The 22,690-nt window shown below is 55.2% G+C and overlaps 1 protein-coding gene across 7 annotated transcripts in view; it reads right to left on the reverse strand.

The window, feature by feature from the left end:
• Window positions 1-305: 305 nt before the first annotated feature.
• NRG2 (neuregulin 2) overlaps window positions 306-22,690 on the reverse strand; it is a 176,340-nt gene continuing 153,955 nt past the window's right edge. For 2 of the 7 annotated variants that reach the window (XM_082382057.1, XM_082382060.1), the window contains exons 5-11: window positions 18,740-18,798; window positions 12,961-12,984; window positions 9,028-9,130; window positions 6,753-6,876; window positions 6,262-6,389; window positions 5,175-5,402; window positions 306-2,273 (exon numbers count right to left, since the gene is read on the reverse strand). In XM_082382057.1, coding sequence (XP_082238183.1) covers window positions 1,505-2,273; window positions 5,175-5,402; window positions 6,262-6,389; window positions 6,753-6,876; window positions 9,028-9,130; window positions 12,961-12,984; window positions 18,740-18,798 — 1,435 coding nt within the window. In that variant the 3' untranslated portion in view covers window positions 306-1,504. Of the gene's footprint in view, window positions 2,274-5,174; window positions 5,403-6,261; window positions 6,390-6,752; window positions 6,877-9,027; window positions 9,131-12,960; window positions 12,985-18,739; window positions 18,799-19,157; window positions 19,239-22,690 lie in introns of all 7 variants that reach the window. The other 5 variants (XM_082382058.1, XM_082382061.1, XR_014241816.1 and 2 more) reach the window with 4 other exon arrangements.

Here is a 22,690-nt window from a genome sequence, read left to right on the forward strand (position 1 = left end):
GCCAGGGCTCTGAGGCTGAGCTCGAAGCAGAGTAATCTGCGTCAGACCCTTGGCCAGGTTCCCCAGCAGCCGGGGCGGGGTGGTGGTGGGAGCTGGGGGACACCTTGTGAACGTTCTTAGAACAGGGAGGAGGGCTGGAGCCTGTCCTGGGAGTCGAAGGCAGGGAGATTGAAGGGAGGGTCTCTTCTCCCAGGGACTGCTCTGGCCCTCTCCAACCTCCACACCAACATCCATCCATCTCTATCACAGGTCTTCATCCTCTGTCTTCCCTCCTCACCTGGGGGCTAGGCACACGCAGTCAAACATGAGTTATTTCTGATTTTATTTATAATATAAAAATGTTCAAGTGTCAACAGTCAGGTGTTTGGACATTTCAAGGGGCAGGTTTCCCATTTGTTTAGGATTATTTTTTTTTAAAACAATTACTTTTTTGACAAATTAGCAGTGGACCCAATTTTGGGGGGTGGGGAGGTCAGGGCTGGAGAGGGAGTGGAAGTCATAGGTGGGCTAGGGGCTGGGAGTTGGGCTGTGAGAAGAAAATGGTGTTACTTTATTGCTAAGAGGGGAATCAAATACACTGTCGAGTGGCTCTTCTCGGTCCCAGCGTGACCATGCATCCAATCTAAAGAATCTGAAATGCAAAGGACATGCAGGCGTAAAATAGAAAAGACGACCTGTAAACGAAGGTGCTGCAGAGGACGGAGGGGCGTCCTGGAGGCCATAGGGGAGGAGGAGCCACGAACATTGGGGTCCTGGCAGAGCTGCCCCCTCCCCGGGCCGAGGCTGTTGGGAAGACCTCTTTCTCAGTGCCCCCCTCCCTTAGCAGCTGTGAGGAGCGGGGAGGCCCCCTCCCCATTCTGGTTGCTGTCGCTGGGCCTTAGTCTCCCCCTGGACGTTACCTGACCCCAACTCTAGCTCCAAACCTAGGATCCCCGCCCTCTCCTCAGGGGGCCCAGGACTCCAGATCTTGCACTGGGGCAAAGCTACTCCGGACCTCATGTCATTCCTTGGGGCCCCCAGCCTTGCGCCCACCTGAACCCAATCCGGCAGCCTCTTCTCTCCTGCTTTCTCTCGCCACCACCACCTCCCACGACCCCCGCCGCCAGCTTGGGATCCTACATTCCCCCACCCCGCAACCCAGACTTCTCTCCAGGAGCTCCAGATTAGCGTACAGCAAAAGGCACCACAATATAGGTTTCTATTAAAGAGTCAAAAAATTGGCCCATCTCTCTTTTTTTTTGTTGTTTCTTTTTTTTTTTTCCGAAGCTGTAAATCAGGATGTCACATATAAATAGTTTCCCTATAAAAACGTCTTTGCCGTTAGCTAGTATTATAAGACAATTTTTGCTAAAATGAAAATAAAACATTTTGTTATACCTTTTTCCTTTTATAGAAAATAAAAATATTTTTATTTCTTTTTTTTCCTCCTTTCTCTCTCCAGTCGGCGGTCTCTGTTCTCCTTAAAGACAGTGGGGCGGGCGAGGCGGAGGGGGCGGCAGGGGCCCTAGAGGGGCCCCGAGTCCTGCTTGGCCCGCGGGGGCGGCCCGCGGCTGTGTCTGCTGCTGGCCCGCGTGCTGTGGCTGTCCAGGGAGTAGTAAGTCCTGCTGTCGGCCGCCGGGCAGAGCGGCGGCGAGTCCGAGCGCAGCGCGTCGTGCGCCGCACGCAGGCCGAGGAAAGGCGTGCTCTCGGCCGCTAGCGCCCCGTCCGCGTCGTCCGCTTCATCGTCCGAGGCGGAAGCCGAGCCGCCTCCCGAGCCGCTGCTGAGCGACAGCGAGTCCCGCGCCGCGCGTGCGCGTTGCGCCGCCAGCCCGTTGAGGCGCGAGCGGCGCCAGCGCCGGGGCCCAGCCGACGTCCTACGGGACGCGCCGCGGGCGCGCGGCCGCGGCGGCGGTGGGGGCGCGCACTCCTGTGTGGTCTCGTACTCGTCGTCCTCGGGGATGCGGAAAGGGCTGGCGGGCAGACTGCCCAGGCTGCCGCCTAGGGCGCAGGCCCCGCGCCGCGGCCCCGGTCCCGCCGCGGGGTAGTAGTAGCTGTCGTAGCTGCGCTGCATGTCCGCATCGGTCCCGGGCCCTGGACCGGGGCCGGGGGGCGCCGGGTGCCGCAGGAGCGGCTGCTGCTCCGCCAGGCGGTAGCTGATGGGCGCGGCGGGCGGCAGCGACACGGCGTGCGCCGAGTTGGGGGACGTGATCTCGAAAGTCGGCACCTGCGTGGCCAGCGAGTAATGGAAGTCCACGGGAGAGAGGCGCGCGGGCGTGGTTAGGGCCGACACATACCTGCGGGGAGAGGCAGAGACGTGGGCCGGTGGCCAGGGGATGGGGCGGACCTGATGCAAAGCAGTGGTCTTGCCCAGGATCCCTCTTGCAAGAACCATGCTGGTATTCCTCAGTGACCGTAAGCAATTTCCTTAATTTCTCTGAGCCTCAGTTTGCTAATCTGTGAAACGGGAGTAACCACAGTGCTCATTCCGTAGCATTGTTGGATGATTCCATAAACGTATCAGTGGTCCTTGGCTGTGGGGATGCTCACAGTCACCGGTGTTCCTGAATGGTTACTTTGGGTGAGGCTAACTAAGGCTGGGGCATTTTACATGTGCGATCTCATCTAATACAGTAATTCTATAAGAGGCTTTTGTTAGTCCCGTACTACACGTGAGGAAACTGAGACTCAGAACATTTAATTGACTTACTCAAGGTTCACACAGCCAGGAAGTGGTTGAGCTGTGATTTGAACCCAGGCCAGGCAGGAACCAGAACTCATACTGCCCAATTCCTCATTCTAGTCCCTGCATTCAGCCACCCCTGTGACTTGGACTTACCTCCCCTCCAGGACAGTTCATCCCATGGCTGATGGCTACAGTGGGGAAATATTTTCCTTTTTAAGTTGAAGCTAAAAGCTGCCTCAGGGAAGTGACTGCTCCCACCTCAGGTAGGGTCCTCAGCCCAGAGCTCATAGTTACCAAGACCCCACTGAAGTGTCTCTGCTTGGGGCTAAAGACCACCAGTTCCTTCAAAAGTTTGCCCTTGCTAATATCTCCCACTCTGGGTCCCAGGCACCTGTCCCTTTTCTTTCTCCACATTTCCCTTTCTGAGTCAACCACCCTCTTGCCCAACCATTATCCACCTCAGGACAGGGACCACCCACCTCCCTGCCTCTCTTCCAAACTGTAAAGCTGGGCACCTCATTGCTCTCCGGAGTCCCCATTACTGTTTTTCAGAATCATCTGACTCCCCTCTCTTCCCTCTCCCACATGCACATCCATCACGTCCTACCCATTCCCTTTCTCCTGGAATACCCTTCACCCTGCTCCACTCCATCCTCGGACTAGATGTTCACTCTGGTCATTCCCGCACCCCAGGGTCTTTCCTCCTTCAGCCTATGCAGTTCCCAGAACAATCTTTTTTGGCCACGTGGCATGTGGGATCTTAGTCCCCCGACCAGGGATTGAACCTGCGCCCCTGCAGTGGAAGCGTGGAGCCTCAACCACTGGACTGCCGGGGAATTCCCTCCCAGAGCAATCTTTTAAAGTCATAGCTCTGCTTTAGGAGGCCCTTCCTACTTACCCACCCAGGGCCACTGGCCATCTATCTGGCCCCAGCCTGCCTGTTCAGGCCCAGCTCCAGTCTCCTCACAGCCCACCCTGCTCTAGGCGCCTCACCAGCCATGTCCTTAGTGCCTTTGCTGGAACAGCTCAAGTTGTTCCCCTTGCCTGGAAGTCTTTCCCCGCCTTGCCTCTCTACCTCCCATCCATTAAGGCAGGGGTCCCCAACCCCCAGGCCGCGGACCAGTACCCGTCTGTGGCCTGTTAGGAACCAGGCCGCACAGCAGGAGGTGTGTGGCCGGAGCGACTGAAGCTTCATCTGTATTTACAGCCACTCCCCATGGCTTCCATTACCACCTGAGCGCCGCCTCCTGTCAGCATTATGGTGAGTTGTATAATTATTTCATTATATATTACAATGTAATAATAATAGAAATAAAGTGCACAATAAATGAATCATCCCGAAACCATCCCTCCGCCCCCGTCTGTGGAAAAATTGTCTTCCACAAAACCGGTCCCTGGTGCCAAAAAGGTTGGGGACCGCTGTATTAAGAAGTCCTATTGCTCTTGTTACTACTGATAACCATAGCTCCGCCTAGTGAGCACCAGCGCCATGTCAGGTAAAAGGCGAAGAGCTTTGCGCATGATCTTAGGGTGGCCTTCATAAGAACCATGCACGATAGGTGTAATGCTCCCTGTTCTATAGCTGAGGAAACAGGCATGGAGGTGATCAACCTGACCCAAGTCACACAGGTGGTGGAGCTGAGCTTGGAAAGGTTGGTCTTGGAAAACCTAGCTGCTTCCCAGAGCCTGCTGTCAGACTGGGTTTCTCTGCCCTGGTGGGGTGTCCTATGCTTAGCACTTTCCATAGGCAGCTGTGAGCTTCAGTGGTTTTGTGTCCATGACTGGCATGGAGTAGGCTGAGTTGAAGCCTTCTCCACCCCAGCCTGGAGTTCCTAGTACCATGCCCCTTTTTCTGCTCTCCTCCCACAGATCCCACTTGCCAGGGGGAGAGCAAGATGGAGGCTGGCCCCCTGCAACTCCTGGCTTGGAGTCAGGGAAGAAGGGAAGGTTCCTGGTTCTCACTGCATTCATTGCTCAGGAACCCAATGGCATCTTAATCCATGGGGGCCTAGTTGCTGATACTTCCAGGGCCTTCAGGCATTCTTGGCTCATTCCCATCTGCACTCATCAGTTTACTCACAGACAGCCTCCCCTCCCACTCTTCAGTCTGCTCAATCTTGGTGTCTGTTTCTCCTGGGACATGGGGCCTCTAGGTGACACCAGGGTAGGGCAACTGTATGTTCTGGTTTGTCCAGGCCAGACCCTGTTTGTTCCTGATGTTCCACTGCAATTATTAATAACATCCCCTTCTACTCTGAAAAGTGTCCTAGTAGAACAATTAAGTTAAATGGTCATAACACACCAGGGTCTACTGGCTGTAGTCCCAGCCTGTCATTAACATGTTGATGACCCTGAGCAGACCATTTAACTTTTCAGGGACCTTGCTTGCCCATCTGGAAAACGGGGATGAGGCTCTTTGGAGTGTTTCTGAGGTGACCTAAGGGTCAGCCCTGGGTCAGTGGTGCCAGCTCTCTGGCTACGGTGGGGCACAGGTCACGGGGTAGGAACTGACCTCTCGCTGTGTGGGGAGTCACGCAGGGAGTCTATGGAGTCGTGGTAAGGTGGCACAGCAGCCCTGCGCTGCTCCTCTAGGCTGTAGGCTGCCGCCCGCCGTGCCCGCGCCTCCACACACGCTGGGCTGTTGCACTTGCTGGTGCCCACTGATGACAGCATGATGCCCGATTGGGAGTCGGAGGTCAGGCTCTCAGAATGTTCCAGGCTCCACGTGTGGCTCTCATGCCTGGAGAAGCCAGGTGGGAGTTAGGTGAGGGGTCAGGAAGGGGCTGGGCAGCCCAGCACGTGTGGTCCCAGGCCCGCCCCTTCCCTGGTTCTTCATTCCATCTCAGGCTCCCTCAGCTCACTGCCCTTCACTCTGGGCTGATGTGTAACATCATAAATGTCAAACCCCGATTTGGGGAGGAGGAGAGCTGGAGGCCCGTGGATGGGTGAGCTGCAATGTGCAGAGGCCTCTTCCTTTCCTCTCTGCAACCAACCTCTCCTTAGCCTCCGTGTCTGGGACCCTTCCACTCCCATGGTCCTTAGCCACTTGCCTCAAGAGCCCAGCCCAGTGGCCAATATATGGGGACCCTGCCTATTCCGTGCTGCTCCCCAGGGAAGAAAGGGGCCAACCATGTTCTTTCTTGAGCTGTCTGAGCCTTTGTGCTTGTGTGGAGGCCTCCCTACCTCTGGAGAGGAGGCTAAGGTGGACGAAGTTCATGTGGAAAACCCAGGAGAGGGCATCAAATAGCTGTGGGTATTTGAGTGAGCAGGCACTTTATGCCAGATGAAGTGGTGCTGATGAGGTCCAAACAAAACCAAAGGTTAGGTGGGTGCACAGTGATGCTGTTGTTCCTCTGGGGCTGGTTTAGACTAGAAAAGGGAATCCGGTCTCTTGAGGATCTGGATGTACGTTTGGTGGTGGGTTCTGGTTTGAAGCCCCCCACCTCCACCCTCCTGCTCACAGGGACCCTCAATACAGAGCCCAGCCTGGCTGGGGAGTTTGGTGTGTGTCCCCAGGCAGGTGTGTGGTGCACATGTGCACACCCTGAGGGTGTGCATACAGGAGTCTGCAAGGCTGCATGGGCCTTGGTGGTGCCCACCTGTGGCTGGAGGTGGGCGTGGCTGTGGAGCAGTGGTGAGAAGGTGAACAGGAGTGGCTCCCGGAGAAGGTGGTCTCCGTTTCCCTCCGGATGACATGGTCTGTGGCTGGCACATTCTTGGAGATATACTGGAACAGACAGAGGGTTTTTTTTGGGGGGGGGGCAGTTAGTGACAGATGACCAAGTTGGCCCTCCTTCCTGGTGGGCAGGGGAAGTGAGGCAGTAAGCTCCAGGTTGCAGGGGTGGTGGTGGTCCACTGGATAAGCGACTCGGTGTTAGGGCAGCAATGGCCCCCTGGAAATCAATCCCCCGACCTCCCTTAAGGAAGTGGGCCAAGCGAGGCCAAGTCATCCTGTTGAGGCAAGCCTAGGCTAGCAGGCAAGGCTGAGCACAGAATGGGCCAGCCGCGTCCCTGGCCCATTCTTGCAGGGGGCATAAGAAGGCGGGCTACACAGCAAGGGGTCAGAGTGGGGCCTGGGAACACCACTCACGTCTGCCATCTGGATCTCCTCAGGGTCCAACCGGGGGTGGCTGGGCCCATTGGCCAAGCTCCGGTTCTGGTGGGCTGGACACATGTTCTGTCGAAGGTGGTTATGCATCTGCTTCCGCTGTTTTCTGCACAGGGGAAGGTGTATTAGCCTGACACCCCCTCCCCCCGCCCCGACACAAAGTATGAGCTTCCCTAGCTGTTACTCCAGGGAACTAGTCTACCTGTGCCGGGACTGCCGTGGCAGTCTCCTGCTACTGCTCTTTGCTGTGCTCAGGCTGCCTTCAGCCAGGACCCCTTCAATCAACCCGCTACATCATCACTGCCAGCCGGAATTCAGCAGGACCTGAGCGTAGTGGTAATGAGCTTTGGCTCTGCTGAGAGAGCAGAACTCTACTACTTTCTAGCTGTGTAACTCTGGGCAAGTTACTTAAACTCTCCATGTTTCACTTTCCTCATCTGTGAAACGGACTGATCATCTATGCATTCCAAAGACCATTGAGGATTAAGAGTAGATAAAATATTCAAGCACAGTGCTGGCCCACTTCATTCATTCATTTATTTGGTATCTATTGGGTTTTTACTATGTGCCAGATGCTGTTTTGGAGCAGAGGAGACAGATATGGTTCCTGCCCTCATGGAGCTTGCAGGCCAGTAGGGGAGGCAGATGATAAACACATAAACAAATAAACAAACAAGATACTTTCAGCAAAGTGCTATGGAGAAAATAAAACAGGATGCTGTGGTCAGGGAGTCAAGACCTGTGGGGCTACTTCACTTCGGCACCTATTAAGTGCTCAATACATTTGTTTTGTAATCAACAAGTTTAATCATGTCACTCTCCTGTTAAAGCCCCTTCATTGGGCTTCAGAATCCTGTTTCCTCTCCCCAGCCCTGTCTCTCACTGCCCTTTCCCCCACCCCAGCTTGCTGCATCCTTGGAGGGCTTGTTTCTGATCCTACACTGTGCCTCTCTGGCCTCTGGGCCTTTGCATCCAATTGCAGCACATTCTCAGCCTCTTCACCTGCTAACTCCTGCTCATCTCTCAGGCCCAGCCTAAATGCACCTTTCTCAGGGCAACCCTCCCTGCCCTCTAGCTGAGGTTAGGCACCCCTGAAATACATCCTGTAACACTGGACCTCTTGCTTAGAGCATGTGCCATGTGCCTGGTACAGGGCCTGGTGTCCAGCAGGCACTGAATGAAAGTTTGTTGAAGAAATAAGTAAATGTGGTAGGGGTTAGAACATGGGGCTTGCTTCTCCCCCCAGTTCTTGGCCTCAATTTTCCTACATGGGCCCAGTCTCCTCCTGTGGGCTCCCTGAACCCTAAACCCCAAGGCTGGCAGGGCCTTAGATCTCATAGATAGGGGCAGCAGGAGTCGAGCCCCGGGGGCTCAGTCCCCCAAATGGTGGCTATGCCCAGACTCTTGCTTTCCACATAAGAACAGATATGACAAACTCTTTCTGTACCACATCACTCTACAACCTGCAATGGCTCCCTATCATCTGTAGGATAAACCCAGGTCCCCAAGCTTGACATTCAAGGCCCTGTGGTGCCATGCAGGTTCCAGCTGTTCTTTTAGACTCGTGCACCTTTTTAAAATTGACCCCAGCCCTTTGCTCCAGCTAGCCTGGGCTGCTCAAGCTCCATGAACACAGCTGACCCTCTCCTGCATTTGTCTTTTAGCTTGCACTCTTCTACTGGAACTGTCCAGCCCCTTTCCTTGCTCCAAGGTTCTGATGCCACCTTTCCTTTGCCCATGGGTGGCCCAACCCCGTCTTCTCTGTATTCCTGCTTGGACTGCTCCTAGGTGGGATTAGACAGTGCCCTGTGAGGTCTCTTTTTCCCCTGAGAAGGTGCCTCCCTCTCTGTGCTTGCCCACCCCCAACACTGCCCCAGTGCCTGCCTACTTGACAGGGCAGATCCTCCCTCACAGGATCCTCTGAGGTACTAGAGGATCACACTCATTTTACAGATGAGGACTCAGAGAAGCTCGTCCGTTTCCTCAGGGTCACAGGAAATGGCCGAGCTGAATTAGAACGCAGATCTATCTTCTTCCACTGCCTGGGCTTATGACCGTTCTTGCGCAGTTCTCTGGGGCCTGTCTACCCCTCCCTCTGCTCCTGCTTCTTGGCCCAGCCCTTTGGCCCCTCACCAGCTGCAGAAGGGGGCAGAGGGGCATAGGAATGGGGGAGGCTCGGCCAGGCATGGTGGGGTGGAGAGGAGAGCCTGTCCCCACAAAAGCAGTCCCTGGTTGCTCTGAGTGCCCGACAACTCACTTGGTCTTGCAGTAGGCGACCACGCAGACGATGCCCACGACCAGCAGAGCCACGCAAATGCCGGTGATAGTCAGGACCCTTTTCTGGTACAGCTCCTCGGCTTCTGCAGAGGTAGAGGGCGTGAGGGGGCAGGGTGGGAGGCAGACCCGTAGAGACAGTGCTGCAGACCGTCCCCCTGCCCTGCAAACCCCAGGCTCTCTCCAGCTCAGGTGCTGCCCGGCTCCCATCCATCTCACCGCTCCCCAGCCAGTCCCCTCCCTCCTCCTGCTTTCCTGAACTCCACCCACCTGTGGATCTCATCACAAGTGACTACCCCTGAGTTCACCTTCCCAAGCCCGTGCTCTGCCTGGAGCATGTGAGTGGAAAATGCAGGGGGATGGCTGGAGGAGGTGGGATGGAGGTGAAGTTCCCAAGGTCATAGGGGAGGGCAACCCACTAGGGCCTGGTGGCTGCAAAGAGCCTTGATGGGCTGGGGGAAGCTGGTCTTCATGGTGGTGAACATGCGGACCCTGGGCAAAGGCCTGGCTGGCCACTTTGGCTTCCTTAAGAAGGTGGAGAGTGGCTTGTTCTGGGCTGGAGACAGGACATGAGGCCCAGAGGCTGGACTTAGGAGGGATGCCAGGACCAGGAGCAGGGACAGAGCAGACCAGGCCCACAGAGGCGGGAGAGGGGAGAAAGGCCTTGGTTTATCCCTGCAGCTTGGTCAGGGTTGTGGCCCTGGCCCACTCCAGCTCTCCCCGTCTCTGCTTGTCAGAGACCCACGAGTGGCAGCACAGCCCCGTGGCGCCTAGGACAGCCCTTGTGCTCAAGGAGCAGCCTCCACCCTTCTGAAGGAGCTGAGCTAGGCTGGGCCTCAAAGCCCTCAAAAAGACCCAACTATCCCCTCTACCTCCCACTTTTTGGCGGGGCAACCCCTACCATTCTAGAACAGAGAAAGCCTGGAGGAAGCAAAGGAAAAAGGTGACAGCACCAGACATGGTCAAGGCCTACAGCCTAGACACCCCACCCTCGCTCCCACTCCCATCTGCTGGCCGGCCCCTCCCCATCGCTCCCCTCCCACCAGCACAGGGATAAGTGGGGGCAGGACCCAAAGCCTTGGTGGAGCCCTGGGCAGTGTCCCTAAGCCCCCAGGCTTGCAGGGTCTCCTGTGGCAAAGGTACGCCCAGCAGCAAACACTGGGTACAAAGCCCCAGGCACACATACCTGGAGGACTGTGCCCGTCTGACACACAGACAGACCCTTCACAACAATACACACGGCTGCCACACACGCGATCACACCCACTGACACAGTCATGCAGAGTCTTGAACAAACAGCCCTCCACCCCAGATCCCCACCTCCAGGCTCTGTGGTCCTCGTCCTGCCTCCGGTTCTCATCCCCAGCCACGCCTCAGTCCTCCACTCAGGCCTCTGTCTCCATCACTCCTCTCAGCCCGCTCTGGTCGTGGTCACCAACAACCCCCCGCTGCCAAGTCTGTGGTCATTCGCTTCCCTCTCAGCAGACTCCCCCTGCTGGGCCCACTTCCCGGGATGGTCTTCCCTCCTGGGTTTCCTCCCCCTGCACTGGCTCATCTCTGTGTCTCAGTTGCTACTTCCCCCTCTTCCATGTGGGCTGCAGGGTCCAGGCCCAGAGCTCTCAGGCTTCTTCCTCTCTCCACCTGCCCTTTCTCCCTCCGTCATCTCACCCAGACTCAGACTTGAAATGCCATCTGTAAGCAGCTGAATCTCACTTTTCTCTCTCCTGCCCTGACCTCTTCCCCAGCTCCAGATTCCTACATCCAAGGGCCATGACCAAGCAGAAGCACTGATTCCCCACCCTCGTTCCCTGCTCTTCCCATCTCTTCAGTGGCGACACCACCTTTCCTGTTATACCAGCCCCAGACCTTAGAATCATTCCTGATCTTCCCACCCACTCTGATACCTGATCCATCAGCAAGTCGTCTCAGCTCTCCCTCCCAAGTAGATCCCAGATCTGACCACTTCTTCCCATTTCCACTGCTTCCAGCTTCATCCAAGATGATGCCGTCTCTTACTCGACAGCTGCCCGCTTCTGACTGGTTTCTCTGCTTCTGTTCCTCCACACCCTGTCCCCTCACCCAGTCTATCCTCTGCCCCAAAACCACATTGATTTCCAACCATAAAGCAGATCATTTTACTCCTCTGCTTAAAAACCCACAATGGCATCCCCCTGCAATTTGAATACAACCCAAAGCCTTACCGTGGTCCACGAGGCCCAGGGTCACCTGGTCCCTTCCTCTAGATCCCACCTGTAGTCTTCTTCCCCATGTCTGCTGTGCTCCAGAGGCACTGGCAGTCTTTCCATCCATCGAACAAGGCAGGCCCATCCACATCCTTAACTTGCTGTGCCCCCTGCCTCAAACACTCTCCCCTGATTGTTTGCAGGGCTGGCTACTTCTCGTCAGGTTTTAGCTCAAATGTCACCTCATTGGACAAGCCTTCCCTGGCCACTTAGCTAGAGTAGCTCCTCACCCCGGCTAGGCGCCATCCCATTTTATTTTCTGTGTAGCACTTACCCCCACCTGGTATCTTTCCTGTTTGTTGTCTGTCTCACCCTGTGCATCTGAGCACCAGGAGGGCAGGGACTCTGCGTGCTAGATCGCTAGGGTCTGGCCAACTCGGGGGTTCAGTAGAGGTTTGTTGAGTTGGTGTGTGAATGAATATACAGACCACCTTTACAGACAGTCACATGTTTACGTACGCTCACACTTGCCTCCGCACCCGCTGCTCATGCTCGACCCTTAACAACAAAGATGTTCCTCTGCACCCCTCCGTGCGCTCACACCCTGCACTGACAGACCCAACAAGGTGTAAACATGTCAGCCCCCCAGAACAACACAGACACACGCACACCTACAGATTCCCCCCCTGCACCCCTGCCATGATCACACAGACACCACAGACTCGGCTCCTCTCCTCCCCACCCTGTCACAGCAGAGAGACAGACATACTCTTACACATAGACTTTCAGCTCCATCTTCTGAGAATAGCTGATGGTGGCTAGGTGGCCGGGGAACTAGGGCCTCCCCAAATCTGCCACGAGAACAGTCTTTTCATAACTGCAGGCTCTGCACACATCTGGGGTCTGACCCCACCGAAGGCTCAACCCCTCTGAGCCCCTGCATCTCTCCTGCTATATGTGTGGACCAGGGTGGAGCCTCCCAGCACAAAGCCAGAGAGCTGGGAAGACTGACCCCTCAAAGTCCCTTCCTGCCCAAGGCATCTTCCAGGGGCCAGAGGACAGTCACGAGTGGGACGTGAGGTTCTGAGCTGGGAGGCAGGAAGGCAGGTACCAGAAGCCAGCCCACCGTGGACCCTTGCTGGTGTTGCCCACAAACACATGTGCCACTGTGGGGACGGATCATGAAGGGAGTAACAGCCTCAAGCAGATGGCAAAGCCTGGCAGACAAACACGGGGCAGGCGGCAGAGACAAATGGGTGTTATCAGCTGCCAGCCTGGTGAAGAATGAAAAGCAATGGAAATGGAAATGGGAAAAGGAAGGAGGATTAAGGTCAAATTGAAAGGGATGCCTCTCTGCACAGTTCTCCAAACCAGGATTCTGTGGCTTTTAGACACCTGCTCTCCGAGGGCTCGTCTGGCCAACCCACTGGGTTGCACACAGCTCAGGGGTCCCGCTCCCCTCAGAGTACCCTGGCGACTGGCCCCAGGCAAGGGGGCACTACTGTACACGGGGGCGCAGTCTGAACGCCAGGGTACTCTGCTCTTCATGAGCTTTTCTTGTCTCCCCCAAATCAATGTAGTTTATTACAGGACATCCTGATGGGGACAGGGGGATTTTTGAAATCATCCCTTTTCCATCTGGGGGGAAAGGAAACCAAACATCCAGCACACATGGTGAGGCTGTGGAGAGGGGCTGTGTGGATGGCGCTGACCGATACATAGAGGCTCCGTACCCTTTAGTTCAAATCCAAGGTGCTCTGGCAGTGCAGAAGAAAGGAGGGTCAGAGAGGGGAAGGGATGGAGGGAGAGATACAGATAGAGAGAGATGGGGGAGGGGGCGGGAGAGAGAGAGAGAAACGTTGGTCAGGACTCTTCAGACACCAGCAGCCAGCCTGTGAGGTGAAAGCAGGTTAGTGGTGTCCCCTCCCAGCCTCCTGAGCCCCTTCCCTGGCACCCAGTCCCCAGGAGCCCTTGATTGGGGTAGAGAGAGGAAATGTTAGGATCAGCAGGCAGGGCAGGTTCTTTAGAGATGAACTGTGGGGTTAGTACCTGGTGGGGAGGCAGAGGCGCAAGAGTCAGTTGGCAGATGTCCCCAGGGAGGAAAGGTGAGTGGGGGCAGGGGGCGGAGGAGTCCCCATCCTCCCCCTCCCAGCTCCAGTGCCAGGCCTTTGACCCTTTCGAGCCCGTCCTGGAGACAGCTTGCTCAGCCTGAGCTCATTCATGGGGCCCTTCTTTCTGTTCAGAACTAGGGCTTGGGGTACCCAGACCAGCCCCTTGTCCCTGTCCTGCCCCCATGGGCCTCACTGGCCTGCCCATCTCCTAGGAGCCAGGCATGGAGGCTCAGAGTTTGTGTGGAGCAGGACTGGGGAGGGGAAGAGGCCCCAGGCAGCAGGTCACTTCTCCACTTGACACCCCCAACACCCTAGAAACCTGCAGGGGCTAGGCCTCGGGTCCCAGCCTGATCACACGACTTAGGAAAGCAAACTGCAACTTGGAGAAAGAGACGAGTGGGTTCACCTGTAGAACACCTGTGCCCCCTAAATGGCAGCCAATTGCACTCTTTGAAGCTGGATCATGTTGTAAATGTGCAAATTCACGGGTCTTCGAGGTAGACACCCAGGCCATCGAAGGGTTGAATATAAGGGCCCTGCCCAAGGGTCAGCTCTGTCACTGACCTGCTGTGCGACCCCATAGTACCCCGCCTATCTGGCTCTCAGTCTTTCATCAGTTAAATGGGGATCAGGCCTGGCCATGGGATCTCTGAGGTCTGCAACTCGGCTGTCCTTCAGAATCATCCAGACCAATGGAACCAGGCTCTGGGGTGGGAGCCCAGAAATCTCCCCAGTGCTTTTGAAAAGCTCACCTACCATTCTAAGGTAACAGCCAGCACCTGATTGCAGGCCTCGAGTCTCAGTTTTGTCCCTAGTCTGCTGTGTGCATGTGGGCAAGTCATACATAGTCTCTGTTTCCTCATCTGTCAAAAGTGCCTGTACACAGTGAGAGCAGAAACTAACACATTTTAAATCAACTAGACTCCAATAAAAATTAAAAAAAAAAAAAGATGGGCGAGGCGGTGTGCAAGGGCTTGCTTCACTGCCTCTGCACGTGCACAGCAAGTTCCGCTAGACCCAGGCAGGAGGTGGAATTGTGGTCTGATGTTGTCATCTCCTGCAGAGGAAGGGGAGCACGGGGACATGAGCAGGAAGTCCTGTGCGCTGTCTAGCTCTGGATCTCTCCCCTGCTTCCTGATAGGGATTCCAGAGGGTTATGCAGTTGGAAAAGGGCAAGAGAGTAGGATGGCTCTGACTGAAAGAGCCTTGAGGAAGATCCTGGGGCTCTGACCCCCAGTTCCATGCAGAGACCACACCCTTGAAGCACGGACCCCAGCTCTTCTAAACATGAGCCCTTCTGTGCACTCCTGTTAAATCTGAGGTTGCGGGTGATCTTGAATGTGGTTTCTTTGCAGTCTTACGCTTACTGCTTGGAGGTAGGAGTCACCATAAGCACAGCAAGTCCACTCCTCTCCCAGGGCCTCCCAGGGCTGGCCAGCTGTGCTAAGCAGGCAGTACAAACTTGACAAACTGAAAGGGTCCTCGGGGGCAACTCTCACTGAGCAGTTAATCCTGTAGCCCCAGGGACCCTCCAGGCAGCTCGGAAGAACTCACAATGTTTGGATATCCAGCCAGGTTCCCCACAGAGAAGAGCCCAGCTTGACCACAGCACCCCAGACACTAAGAGAACTGTGATTCACAGAGCTGGTCTGGGCTCCACTTTTGGTGGTGTTTATATTAGATGAGGCAGCTAGGGCCCAGTAGTGCTAGGACACTTTCCCAAGGTCACATAGCCAATTAGAAGGCGGAAGGGAGACTGGAGGCCAGGTCTCTGGTCTCTTGGGGCTAAGCCATGGCTATTCCTGCCCATTGAGTCCCTGGGCAGACCTGACTGGCTAGTCCTCAGGACAATGACCATCTGGAGAAGTGAGCAGGGCTCCCAAAGCCATTTAAGAGTTTTCTCCTGCTGCATCACTCCTCTGGGAACCAAGTAGTAGCAGCAGCAGCTTTTGGGACTCCTGCCTGGCCTCCCCTTTGAGTCAAAGGCCAGTACTGTTTTGGGTAGACAGTGGTGGCTGGCAGGACTGGTGATGTCACTGAGAAGTCACTAAAAGGCAGCCCTGCTTCCCTCTCCCCGGGGATGGATTCTGAGGGGCCTGCAGCCATGTCAGCCCAGCAAAAAACAAAAAGAAAAACACCCCAAAAACCCAAAATCAAAAAAACTGTCTCCCGCTCATCATATTCACTGACTGCCACTCAGCCAGGATGGAGTGATACCACCGAGTCACAGATGGGTCCTACTGAACAGAAATTTGCATACTGACCAGTAACCATGGCAGCCTGATGCTGGCTGGACTCCCAGCAGGGCCAGGCTTATCAGACAACAGGCAAAGTCTTCATCCTGGACATGTCCTACGACACCTGGTCACAGGCACCTGGACAAGGAGGCCCTGATGTTGACCCCGGAGCATGTGCTTGTGTGCTTGTGTGTGTGTGAGCAGGGGTCAGCACATGTGTGTTTGTGTGCAAGTGCAGGCATGTGTTTGTGTGCAGGTGTGCGTGCTTTTGTATATGGTGGGTATCCAGGTGTACAAGTTTTGACTCTTGGGAAGTAGAGGGGCTGTCAAGGGAAGAAGGAGAAGCTTTAAAGGGCTACTGCGGCTGCAGGCTCTGTTTCCGTGGCCTCCGCAAAAGGTAACCTGGTCTAGAGGCTGTCCGGGCAGAGGGGGAAGGTCAGACGCTTTGCTCAGGATGTGCTGGGAGTCAGCCTCCAGGGGACTGATGCTGCCCCTCTGGCCTCCACTCCCACGCCAGCAGTAGCTGGAAGAGGAGCTCAGCTGTGTTCAAACAACAGCAGGCCCTTGACTAAGCCCTTGGTGTGCATCACTTCACTTCATCCTCACAGCAACCCTAAAGGCATAAATGCCACTATCCCCATTTTACAGATGAGAAAACAAAATCAGAGAGGTTAAATGAGGCCCCAGAACAGTAAGCTCAGCTGCTGGCAATTTTATTCAGGTCCATCTGAATCGAAGCCTGAACACTTAAGTTAGCATTTTTCACTCCTTTTTCAATAATTATCTGATAGAGCATTGCATGAAGTGCTCTGGGCAAAGTGCTTGAAGAGTATAAATTCTTTACCAAAAGGTACCAGCAAGGATCCCAGTAACACTAGGCAGAAAGGCTGCATTTCCAGGCTCTTTTCTGGGCTCCCGGGGCCCTGCTGACCCTCCCAGAAATTCTGAGCTGCAAGCTGAAGCAGCCCAGCTGGCAGAAAAGCTTGGACAGTGGCCGAGTTTTGGAGGCTCTGCTGCTCAGATTCAGGATGGGCTGGGAATCCCTGTCCAGAACAGTCCCATAAGCTAGGAGGGCTCTGGGCCTAAGGGTGAAAAGGAATAGGCCCTCCATTGCCTCTCTCCCCAGGTCCTCAGCCGCACCTGGCTGCTCTGCCCTCCTGACCTACGGTCCTCCAATGGGGCTGGATCTGACTCTGCAATTCTTCCTGGAGCCTGGGCTCTGGAGAGTTCTGTTGGGCCACGTGCCCACAGGCTCTGTTCTTATCCCCATGGCCTTCCTCCCTGGCCTCCAATGGGAGGGGCCTGAGGACAGCGCTGCCCCCAACACTCTATTAAGAGAGTTGACCACCTGGGCTGACCAGCCCCGACCTCCCTGGCGCCTCTCCTCTTCGAATCTTGGCTTCCAGGTTCCTGTGCAGGGAATGTCTAGGCTTTTGTGCTGTGGTCTGAGAAGGATCGGAGGACTCCTTTCTCTACCCTGAGCCCCAGACCCCTTTTCTCTAAGGGCTACCTAAATGGCCCCCTGGGTCCCTCCCTCGGCCTCTTCATGCCCAGGCACCATCAATCTAGTTCTAATTCCTCATGGGACCCATCTGTCCTCCCTGGAGAGGAGGAGGTGGGTGGTGGGGCGAGCAGGGGCCTAGCGTGCTCTGGAGGATGGGGGACACGGTCCCGCCTTGCAGGCCAGTGGACTGCTGGGCCCCAAATGCAGTCCATGGCCAGCCTGTGGCTTTCTGCTCTGCTCCACCTCCACCTGATGGCACTTGAAGGCACTGCTCCCAGCCCCCAATAAAACACGCCACAGTTAGGGCCTCATCTTTCAGCTCCAGGGGTCACACTTTTCTCGGCAGACTGTGCAAACCAGAAAGCTCCAACTTCAGAGATGGAAGAAAGGAAGGGAATGAAGTCCTGGATGGGGACTGAGACCAGAGAGGGCCTGGAGAGAGTCACCAGTTACCCCTTGATTCCTTCTTCCCTCTATGCCTTAGTATTTGCGGCAACCCTCACCCCTGCTCCAACATCTAGTTGCACAGATGTCTCTGGTCTTCATGGAAACCACTGCCCTGGGACCTGTTTTCTCTCAATCCCCCTTCCCCACTCTCCCCCATCACCCCAAATCAAACCAAAACAAACTCTGGCCAGATGGAAAGGCAGGCTTTCTGAGAACTTGTTTCTCTCAAACACACGAGCACACATGTGCACACACTCATTGCCTGGCCCCACCAACAGCCTGACATCCTCAGATAGGCCCTCAGAGGCAGGTGAGGGCTCTGCAAATGCTTCTTCCCATCCTGGCCAGGCTGCCTGACCCCAGTGGTGAAGAGGCCTGAGCCTGGCTCTGAGCAGCTGCAGAGAGAATTCAGTGTTACTGCGACCAGGCAGTACAGCAACATGAGGCAGGGGGTGTATCAGTCTCCTCTGTGTGAAACTGAGCAGGACCCTGCAGGTGCTTCCCCAGGAAAGACCCCCCCCCCAGTGACCCCTGCCTCTTGTTTGTAGAAAAGCTTTAGCCTCCTAGGCCTTTCTCCTGGAGTTCCAAAGAGCAGATTTAATCAGAGAAGTGAGAAAATGCAGAAACAAAGGAAAACAAACGAGACAAAATAATAAGAGTTTAGCCATAAAACAAAGTCAAGGACCTTTGGTATATCCTTGAGTTGTTTTGCAGATACTAAAACCCCACCAGGTGTTAGAAGTTAACTACATGATGACCACCCCCAGCCCTAGGCTGATTGGAACCAGAAGGTTGATGATTGAGATTCCTGAAACATCACCCTGTTACCTCACCATCAACCAATCAGAGGACTGAGCATGAGCTGATCACGCACCTCGTGACCCCACCCTCCCACAGTCTTTAAAAACCCTTCCCATGAGCCCCTCGTACTCTTTGCTTCACACCTTACAACTAGTGCTGTTCTTTCTTTCACCTCTATCCGGTTTAGTAGGTTAGCTTTGCTGCGTGTTTGGCGTAGGGGACCCAAGTTTGGTTCAGTAACACGCACAGACTTCTGATGAGGACTGAGAGGAGCCTAGGACAGCCCCCCGCGTTTCCCAGCCCACCCCAATCTCTCTAAGCAAGGCCCCATCCTTCCCACGGGGTGGGGGGTAGGGTGGGGGAAGAACTGTCAGTTACCAGGGAAGGAAAGAAATAGAAGAAAGAGACATACTGGAGAAGTTGACCATTGCGAACTGCTGACACCTGTCCCCGGTGTATCCCACAGGACACCTACCAAAAGAAAGAAAACCAGAAAGAGAGAGCCAGGATAGCAAGACATAGGCATTGCAACACCCCGGCACGGGCTCCTGCCAATGCCAGCTGGGTTCCTTGCCACTGTTACCATTTGTACCGGCCTTGCCACTCTGCCCCTTACCTGCAGCCCTGAACTTTAAACCCAAGGATTAGGCCAAAAATGAAAAAGCAAAACAAAAGAACTAACAAACCAAAATACAAAAAAGAAACAAAACAGCCAAAGATCAAAACAACCAACACCCCTGGCCCTATGTCCTACAACGGGGTGAGGAGTGGGGGGGGACTGCACCCGGAAGCTTTCTAAGGAGCAGGGACTCGTGTTTGTATCTTCAAACATACTTTGCTTAGGATCTGGCATGTACAATCGCAAAGGCAGTTTCTCCAAACATCTCTGTCCGAAGAATCCGTTTGGACATCTGGAGAAGGAAAAGGGGAAAAATCACAGAACAAACTGGCATCATCCGCGAGGCTTAGGTTAGAAATCAAAGTGCACAGTGATGAATGAGAAAACCAAGTCGAGCGCTGGGGCACACTCGTTGCTGAAGGGGCTGGAGTCGGGGCTGGGTGGAGGGCTCGGAAATCTCCTTCAAAATCTCTCTAATAGATGTGGCTCCAGGTGGTGGGGAAGCGGGGGAGGGGGAGGGAAGAAGATGATTTGGGGAAGCAGGGTGGGGAAATTGGGAACTTACTGCCTAAAGGTCCTAATGGTCATTGAGACTTCCCTTCTGACCTGCCTGGGGCCCCGTGAAGCCAGAGTTGTAGACCCTTGGTGCCAGGCAGTCAGTAGGCTGGGGGGCTGGGAGTCTTCTGGAATACCAAGTTCTGGGGAGCCATTCCTTCCAAGCCCTACCAAAGGGTTCTCTCCAGGGCCCTGGGCAGGTTTTCTCATCCATGAAACAGACCCCAGAAAGCTCAAAGGAGAACTTGGGAATGCTGTTCCCAGACTGTGTGCCTACAACAAAAGGGGCCTTGGAGATGTCTCATCTGTTCTTTCAAAGAGTGTTCTGTGGCCAAGTAAGTTGAGGAAATCCATTCCCAGGCTTCCTTGTAGAGTTGCAGTGCACGCTAGCACATGAAAGGCTATGAAAAGTTCTGTAGGAGGAAAGAGCTGAACTTTCCACTATGTTCCAAATTTATTTGACCTTGGAAGTTGTTTTTTGAGGAATCCTTGTGAACATACGGTTTGGGGAAGGCTGCCCTAGAGCAATATACACGGGAAAAGCTTATGGGGAACAGGTGAGGGTGGAGAGAAGCCTGAATTACCAGCATCCCAAAGCTGGTGGGCTGAGGGCAGGTGTGGGGCATCTGGCCTCAGGTGGCAAGAATCACAGTGGCGGGGTGGGGGCGGGGCTGAAGCCTGTTCCGCATCAGGGGGCCAACTGGCTGCCTGGGACACCTGCCCTTTCCCCACGACCTGCTCCTCCATCACTGCCTGGCTCGAGCGGGAGTTCATTCTCCCACGTTGCCTCCTGCAGAGAACCACCCACTCCCATCTCCCTGACCTTGTCCTTAACCCCCAAGGTCCACTTCCTTCTGCTCCCTGGCTGCCACTCTCCCCTCGAGTCCCTGTCTTGTAGATTTCTGGGAGACATGCCCAGCCCTTGTACTCTCTTCTGAACCCCAGCAAGGCCAGATACTTAAGGGAAGCTTACAGATAGGGCCAGACTGACCCTCCCGCACCGCCCCCTACTCAAAGATGGGTCTATGCTCTTCTGCCTCTTCTAAATTAGGAAATTAGGTAAGCCCATCACCAGCGTCCCCTCAATAACAGGTCCAATGACCTTAATCAGTAAACTTCCCCAAGAGGTGAATGTACTCTAGCATTCTAGTGTAATGTATACCAACCATCAGTAGCCCCTTGAACTTATAGGGGGTGATGGCGATTGACTGTGATAGACCCTCACAAAAACCCTGTGGCCTCCAATCTAGCCTGGAGGATTGGGAGTGGTTGATGAGCAGATAGCTGGAGTCTCTCTGGGCCTTACTGTGTCTCCCTCAGGGGAGGCAGGAGGCTGGTCCTTGTAGCCGGGGCAGTGTGTGTGCAGGTATGCCTGGCTAATGAATGGCAGTGGAGGGGGGGAAGTGTGTCTGGAGAAGGGGGAGAGCCTGCACGTGAAGCTGATGCACGCTCATCCTGTTGAACAGGGTGGCTCGGAGGAGGAGGCTACAACTTTGTCAATACGTCCTTTTCTGACCCCTCGCCCTCGTCCCCAGTCATCCCAGCCCAGGAAAATGGAGGCAGTGGCTAAGGCTTTCCGACCAGCTCCACTCAGGCTCAGCCCTTCCTCCTCAGCTCTCGGAAACTGATTCCACTTGGGATGGGACTAGAGGCGCAGGAGTGGCTTTTCAAGCAGCAGCATCGTTGGGGGTGGACGATAAAGACCCAGGACGTTGCCAAAATGACTCTTGCAATCAGGAATAAGAAAGAGATAGGCTTGACTGTGTCCAGTGTCTGAGATTAGCCTGGCTCCTGGAGACAGGAAGAACCTGTGTGTGTGTAAGAGAAAATGGGGGAGTGCGGGGGCAGGAGGGGACAGAGGGGAATTTATTCCCACTGCTGAGAGGATGCTTTTCCTGTGGCTCTTGGAGACGGAGGGTAATTGAGCACATCCCTGCGTTCCCGGCCCCACACCCAGCCTGGACTACCCCGACTCTGTCCTCGTATTATTCGTGGCCACAGAGTTGCACAGCTCCAGGTGGTGCTGTGGACACCGTGTACAACACGAACAAGCCCCCTGGAGTTGTGCGATATAGTCCTAACCTTCCTGCCCTGGGAAAGTGCCCACTGGCTGAACAAAGGAGAAGGTGGGGGGGATGGGCACTGCACGGGGCTGGGAGGACTAACACCTGTGCTGCTCCTCAGGCACTGGCTCCTTTCACGGGGCTTTTGGACACTCCTGTTCTCTCGTTAGCCCTGCTTATTGAGGATGAGCCACGTCCAGGAGGCTGGGGCTTCCCTAGGGAAGGCTCTGGGGGTGGGCCTACAGCCTCTCTACCCTGCTGCCAGGACCTGGTAACAGGGTACAGGCTACATTAGCCTATCGACCAGGAGCAGGGCCTGAACTTGGTGTGGGTGGCTGGCTGGTAGTGAGTTCCCACTCAAACAGGGATTGACCCCCTGAGTATCAGGGACACGGGACAGATTAGGAGAAGTGGCAGGTAACAGGCTTCCCAGCCCTTCCCCCCAAGCTGTTATCCTTGACTATGGTAAGGTCTGTGCTCAGGGCTGGAGAAGAGCAAGGGTGAGAGAGGGGCAGAGAGGAGAGCCCATGGGCTGCATCTGGGGTGACAGGCTGGGACTCTGCCTCCCCGTTTTCCCACCCCACCTCCCGGGCCTCAGTTTCTCCTTTTGGTAGCCTGGGGATAATGCCATGTGTGCTGCCCTCACCCAGGGGAGAGGGAGGATGGAAGGATGAGGGTGTGCCCCGGGCACTGGAGGGAGTGAAGGGTCTCTGGCCTCATGAGGGGTGTGGGTGGAGAGGATGAGCAGGCAGATGGGCATGGGATGGGGGAAATCACCTGGACATGGGAGCAGAGGGGATGGGGGGGTGAGCTGATGGGAAAGGGAGGCATGCCACTGGTATGTGCACAGGGCTGGAAAGAGAGTCTTGTTCTGTCATCATCCCCTGAACCAGTCCCCAAGAGTCACGCACCAACCGTGCTCTATAAAAACACGGAGAGAAGAGGAGAAAGCAGCAAGAGGAAGTGCAGAGGCCCCTGTCTGGGCCAGACAGGAGGCGGTCACCTTGATTTGGACCCCCGTTTTCAAATCCCCCTAAGCTTTCCTTTTTTAAAACAAAATTCAGTATCAGTGACACTGTTTCTTTTGGCTCTGAATTCTAGAAAAACAGGAGGGACGGAGTGTGCC

This window comes from Balaenoptera borealis, assembly GCF_965194805.1.
Source record: "Balaenoptera borealis genome assembly, chromosome: 2".
Lineage (NCBI taxonomy): Eukaryota > Metazoa > Chordata > Mammalia > Artiodactyla > Balaenopteridae > Balaenoptera > Balaenoptera borealis.